Raw genomic sequence first — 6,127 nt, forward strand, 5'->3', positions numbered from 1 at the left:
TCCCCTCAGCTTCTGCCGCTTTTTCTCTTCTTTCCCTCTTCCTTTTTTTTTTTTTTTTAAATGAAAAATCTTTCCTTTCTCTCTTTTCCAGCCCCCCCTCCCCTCTTCACGGAATTTCACTGCACTCGGGCGCCGCAGCGCGCAGGCGCACTGCTCGCTCCTCTTTCCGCGCAGGCGCCTTCTCTCGCTCTTTCGCCTCCTTTTCTTTCTCTCTCGATGGTCCGCCTACAAAGGAGCGAGGGAGGCGCCCGCCATGTTTGGATTTGCATCCAGCAGGAGATGCCGCCGCCGCCCCGCCTCTCACCGCCCGACTCGCCCGCCTCCCTCCCACGGCACACCAGGCAACGTCTCGCGGCACACTAGTGTGCCGCGGAACACCGGTTGGGAAACACTGGGTTACTTCAGTGTTTCCCAACCTTGGGCCTCCAGCTGTTTTTGGACTACAACTCCCATCATCCCTAGCTAGCAAGACCAGTGGTCAGGGATGATGGGAATTGTAGTTCAAAAACAGCTGGAGGCCCAAGGTTGGGAAACACTGGGTTACTTGACTGGATTGCCTGGGGAGCCTAGCCAGTCTTTTGTAATGATAAATACTTAGTTCCTAAGCCATGTCACAGGCTCACACCCTATTCAAACACAGACATACCCTTAAGACAGGATTTGTTAAGGAAAAGACAATGGGGAGGCTTTTCCATTTTCCTTTGAACTTGCAGAGAAAACATTTGGTCAGTTTGGGACAGTTTGGGAATCAAAATGGTTCCAGGTCGGTCTTCCTGTGCTGATCTATGTATGTGCTTGGTTGGTGCACTTATGAACATTTAACATATATCTAAGACCTCAAAATTCCTATCACACAATAAAATAATTCCATTATAACGTTAAAAGAAGCACCCATAATTAAGATGTGCAGCGAAACAATCCCATGAAAACAATGCAGCAATTAACAGAGCAATATGTAATAAATAAATATTTGTGCTAAGAGGAGAACTTTTCCCTTTTTCTGTTAGGGTCCAATGTGCTTTGAAGATATAGCTGTTCGTTTCACAGACGAGGACCGGACTCTGCATAAGGAAGTCATGGAGGAGGATAATGGGATCATGGACTCTACCAGTAAGTCTCCCTGTTTGACCATAATATCTGCTTTGAAATTCAATACATATCTACATGTGATGAAGGTCCACTATTTTGATGGGGCCTACAACACCTGGAATTCTAACATCCCACTGCTCACCTTGAATGGAGGGCTGTTTACTGGTTTGTCTGCGAATATTCTTATTCTTATTTATTCCATGTATACACAGCCCTATATGCGGAAGTCTCAGGGCAGTTCACAAACAAGACCACAACATAAAAACAAACCAAAAACAATAACCCCCCCCCAAAAAAACCCAAAGGAGGCTTATTCTAAAAGGGTGTTGGATGTCAATAAGATCAACCAAAGGTCTGGTTAAAAAGGAACATTTTTGCCTGGTGCCTAAAGGTATATAATGAAGGCACCAGGTGAACTTACCTGGGGAGAGCATTCCACAAAGAGAGAGCCACTGCAGAAAAGACCCTGTTCTCATGTTGCCACCCTCTGGACCTCTCAAGGAGGAGACACACAAAGAAGGGCCTCGGAAGATGATCTCAGGGTCCAGGTAGGTTCAGATGGAAACGGGTGGTCCTTGAGGTATTGCAGTCCTGAGCTGTTTAAGGCTTCATAGGTCAAAACCAGCACTTTGAACTGGGCCTGGAAATTAATTGGCAGCCAGTGCAGTTGGACCAGGATTGGTGTTATATGCTCAAACCGTCTTGCTCCGCTGAGCAACCTGGCTGCTGAATTCTGCACCAGCTGAAGTTTCCAAAACCGTCTTCAGAGGCAGCCAAACGTAGAACGCATTGCAGTAATCTAACCTTGAGGATACCAGAGCATAGACAACAGTGGTTAGGCTCTCCCTGTCCAGATAGGGGCATAGCTGGGCCACCAACTGAAGATGATGGAAGGCACTCTGGGCCACTGAGGCCACCTGAGCCTCAAGCGACAGCAAAGGATCCAGGAGGACCCCCAAGCTATGAGCCTGCTCCTTCAGAGGAAGTGTAACCCCATCAAGAGCAGGTGACCTTCCAGCCATCTGGTCTAGGGTACCACCCACTAACAGAGCCCCAGTCGTATCTGGATTGAGCTTACTGGGTTGAGCATACTGCTGACAACATGCGCCAAACCTCCAGATAACCCCACCCAGCAGTTTAATGTAGATGTTAAACAACATGGGGGATAGGATTGAGCCCTGCGGAACCCCACATTGATGGTTCCATGGGGCTAAAAATCATTCCCCAAGTAACACCCTCTGGGAATGACCATCCATGTAGGACTGGAACCACCTCAAAGTGGTGCCACCCACCCCTAGTTTGGAGAGTCGCTCCAGAAGGATGCCATGGTCGATGGTATCGAAAGCCGCTGAGAGGTTGAGAAGACTTAACAGGGATATGTTTCCCTTGCCTCTCTCTTGACAGAGGTCATCATTCATGGTGACCAAAGCAGTTTCTGGGCCTAAACCCCAACTGAAATGGATCCAGAAAATCAGTTTCTTCCAAAAGCACCTGGATCTAGTCTATGACCACTCGCTCTAGAACTTTGTCCAGGAAAGCAAGATTAGCAACTGGCCGGTAATAGTTAGGTTTTCTGAATCCAGGGAAGGCTTCTTAAGGAGTGGTTTTACCACTGGCTCCTTCAAACAGGCAGGGGCCACCCCCTCTTGTAAAGAGGCATTGATCACCTCCCTGGCCCAGCCAGCTGTTGCCTCCCTGCTTGTTTTTATCAGCCAAGATGAGCAAGGGTCTAGAGCCCAATTGGTCACCCTGACGGATCCGAGCACCTTGTCCACACCCTCGAGCCTTAGCAACTGAAACTGAACCAACACAACAGGCCTGGACTGTGCTCTGGACACCCCTCCAGTTATGCTTTTTTAGGCCTGATCAGGCTGCTCTGAATTGCCCAGGCCTTTTTAAATGTAAGCTTCAAAGTTGTTAGGGATGTTGAAGTAGCTTCTGTCAGGTTCTTTGTTATTGGAGATGGAGGGGATGCCATGATTGGGTCAAACAAAATCCATCACACAAAAGAGCTTTGCTTTAAGAATCTCAAGTTCCCATTCCCATAAGTATTATGTTAAGGCCAGTTAACAAAGGCAGTGAACCCTGCAAGAAGACATCACATCTAATGCCCCTCAGTTTTTCCTCTATCAAAATCATTCATTAGCATTGTTCAATAACTGAGGGCTCCATTTCTTCCTGGGACTATAATCTGTTACTCCCTTCATTGTAGGTGGTGATGAATTGGACATTAAGAACAAGGGAAACCACGGCAAAGTCCACAAAGTGGAGAAACCGTATCAGTATTCAGAGTATGGCGAGAACTTCATTCAGAGCTCCCGTTGCAATCAAACAAATTCCATTGGGAAGAAATCCTATCAGTGCTTGGAATGTGGAAAGAGCTTCAGTAAGAAGGGCACATTCATAGTCCATCAAAAAATTCATACAGAGGAGAAACCATATCTTTGCATTGAATGTGGTAAGAGCTTCAGTGAGAAGCACACATTTATAGACCATCAAAGAACTCATACAGGGGAGAAACCATATCAGTGCCTGGAATGTGGAAAGAGCTTCATCCAAAAGGGAAATTTCACTTCCCATCAAAGAATTCATACAGGGGAGAAACCGTATCAGTGCCTGGAATGTGGAAAGAGGTTCAGTCAGAGTGCCCATCTCACAACCCATCAAAGAATTCATACAGAGGAGAAACCATATCAGTGCTTGGAATGTGGTAAGAGCTTCGCCCAAAAGGGAAATTTCACTTCCCATCAAAGAATTCATACAGGGGAGAAACCATATCACTGCGTAGAATGTGGAAAAAGGTTCCGTAAGAACTGCCATCTCACTTCCCATCAAAGAATTCATATAGGGGAGAAACCGTATCAGTGCTTGGAATGTGGAAAAAGCTTCACCCAAAGGGGAAGTCTCACTTACCATCAAAGAATTCATACAGAGGAGAAACCATATCAGTGCTTGGAATGTGGAAAGAGCTTCATTAAAAAGGGAAATCTCACTTCCCATCATAAAATTCATACAGAGGAGAAACCATATCAGTGCCTGGAATGTGGAAAGAGCTTCAGTGAGAAGCACACACTTATAGACCATCAAAGAGTTCATACAGGGGAGAAACCGTATCAGTGCTTGGAATGTGGAAAGAGCTTCAATCATAGGTCCAGTCTTTCTTCCCATCATAAAATTCATACAGGGGAAAAACCGTATCAGTGCTTGGAATGTGGAAAGAGGTTCAGTCAGAGTGGCAATCTCACAACCCATCAAAGAATTCATACAGGGGTGAAACCATATCAGTGCTTGGAATGTGGAAAAAGTTTCAGTCACAGCACCAGTCTCACTTCTCATCACAGAATTCATACAGGGGGGCAGTGACCATTTAAATGCTTGAAATATGGGAGTTACTTTATGGAAGCACAAAGTTTCATTGAAATGAAAGCAGTGGAAAGACGTTCAGTCACAACACCCATCTGACTTCCCATCAAATAAGCCACAATGGGCATAACCATAGAAATGGGTATCTACAAATTTAATTTTAGGAGATTGTGATTTGTCTGCAGGCAAGGATTGCAATAGTGTGTATGTCCTTCAGAAACACAGCAAAGAAGTCAATGTTGTCTCTACAACCATGGAGTGAAAAAGCCTTGCTGAAATTGAGATACACGACATCTACAGCATTCCCCTGAACCACCAATGTTGTACCTTTATCATAGTAACCTTTTCCAAATGCTCACTGGCTGACTGTTTATCTTTTCTAGGACCTTTTCCTGGTACCAATGTCAAGCTCACTAGTTTTTCAGTTAATCTAGGTCTTATTTTTCTCCCTTTTTGAAGATGGGAACAATATATTGCCTCCTCCAGTTTATTCTCCAGGAATTCTCAAAGATCATGGACAATGGGTCTGAAATCACATCTGCAAGCTCCTTTAATACCCTTGGATGCAGCTCATCAGGCCCTGGAGATCTGAATTCATTTAAAGTAGCCTGGTGTTCCCTTACTACCTCTTTTCATATCTTGGGCTGCAGCTCCCTCTTCACACCATTTATTCTGTTACCACCAGGTTGGGCATCACTTTCCTTTTGGGTAAAGACAGAGGCGAAGAAGGTGTTGAGTAGTTCCACCTTTTCTCTGTCACCCAATAGCATTTCTCCGTGTTCCCCGTGTAGAGGACCTATCACTTGCTTGTTCTTTCTTTTGCTTCAAACATAGCCGAAGAAACCCTTTTAAAAATTATTTTTAACTTTTCCTGCAAGCCTGAGCTCATTCTGAGCTTTAGCCCACCTGCAACTGTATACTCTTTTGTGATTTTCCCTTTCTTAGAAATGCCCTTCTTGAATCTCAGCTGATCTGTAAGCTCCTTATGCAGCCATCCTGGTATCTTCAGATGCCTCCCACTTTTCTTTCTTATTACAGATAGGTAGCCGTGTTGGTCTGCCATAGTCAAAATAAAAAAATTCCTTCCAGTAGCACCTTAAGGACCAACTAAGTTAGTTCTTGGTATGAGCTTTCGTGTGCATGCACACTTCTTCAGATACACTGAAGAATACACAGATACACAGTGTATCTGAAGAAGTGTGCATGCACACGAAAGCTCATACCAAGAACTAACTTAGTTGGTCCTTAAGGTGCTACTGGAAGGAATTTTTTTATTCTTTCTTATTGGAATTGTCTGCATTTGGGCCTTCAATATTTCACCTTTTAGAAACTCATCCATTTTGGAATCCCTTCTCTTTTGAATATTTTTGACCATTGGATCTCACCCAGTGGCTCCTTAAGCTTTATAGGAACCTCTAATTCTTTATTCATTTCTTAACACCTGCATATCAAATATTCATGAAAAATAATTGTGGGGTTTTTGTTGTTGTTCTAGTATCTCGGGGGTCTCAGAAGCTGAAAATGCTGCTGGTCCAAACAATGTTGTTTAACCAATGTTGTAGCTGTAAATATTGCCATTGGGTTACATCTGATTGCTGATTTTTATCTCATAACACAGTGTTGCTTAAAAATTCATCTTCAGCATCCATCAGTTGATCCAAAGTCAAAATACTTG

General features: G+C 44.4%; 1 protein-coding gene across 1 annotated transcript; it reads left to right on the forward strand.

Annotated features, from left to right (window-relative positions):
- Positions 1-544: 544 nt before the first annotated feature.
- On the forward strand, positions 545-5,480 carry LOC310689432 (uncharacterized protein). Its single transcript, XM_083467139.1, has 2 exons — positions 545-1,110; positions 3,302-5,480. The coding sequence occupies exons 1-2, from the start codon at positions 1,014-1,016 to the stop codon at positions 4,450-4,452; spliced, it is 1,248 nt and encodes a 415-aa protein (XP_083323265.1). The 5' UTR covers positions 545-1,013; the 3' UTR covers positions 4,453-5,480.
- Positions 5,481-6,127: the final 647 nt, after the last annotated feature.

This window comes from Podarcis liolepis (genome assembly GCF_965112155.1).
Source record: "Podarcis liolepis genome assembly, chromosome: 12".
Taxonomy (NCBI): Eukaryota; Metazoa; Chordata; class Lepidosauria; order Squamata; family Lacertidae; genus Podarcis; species Podarcis liolepis.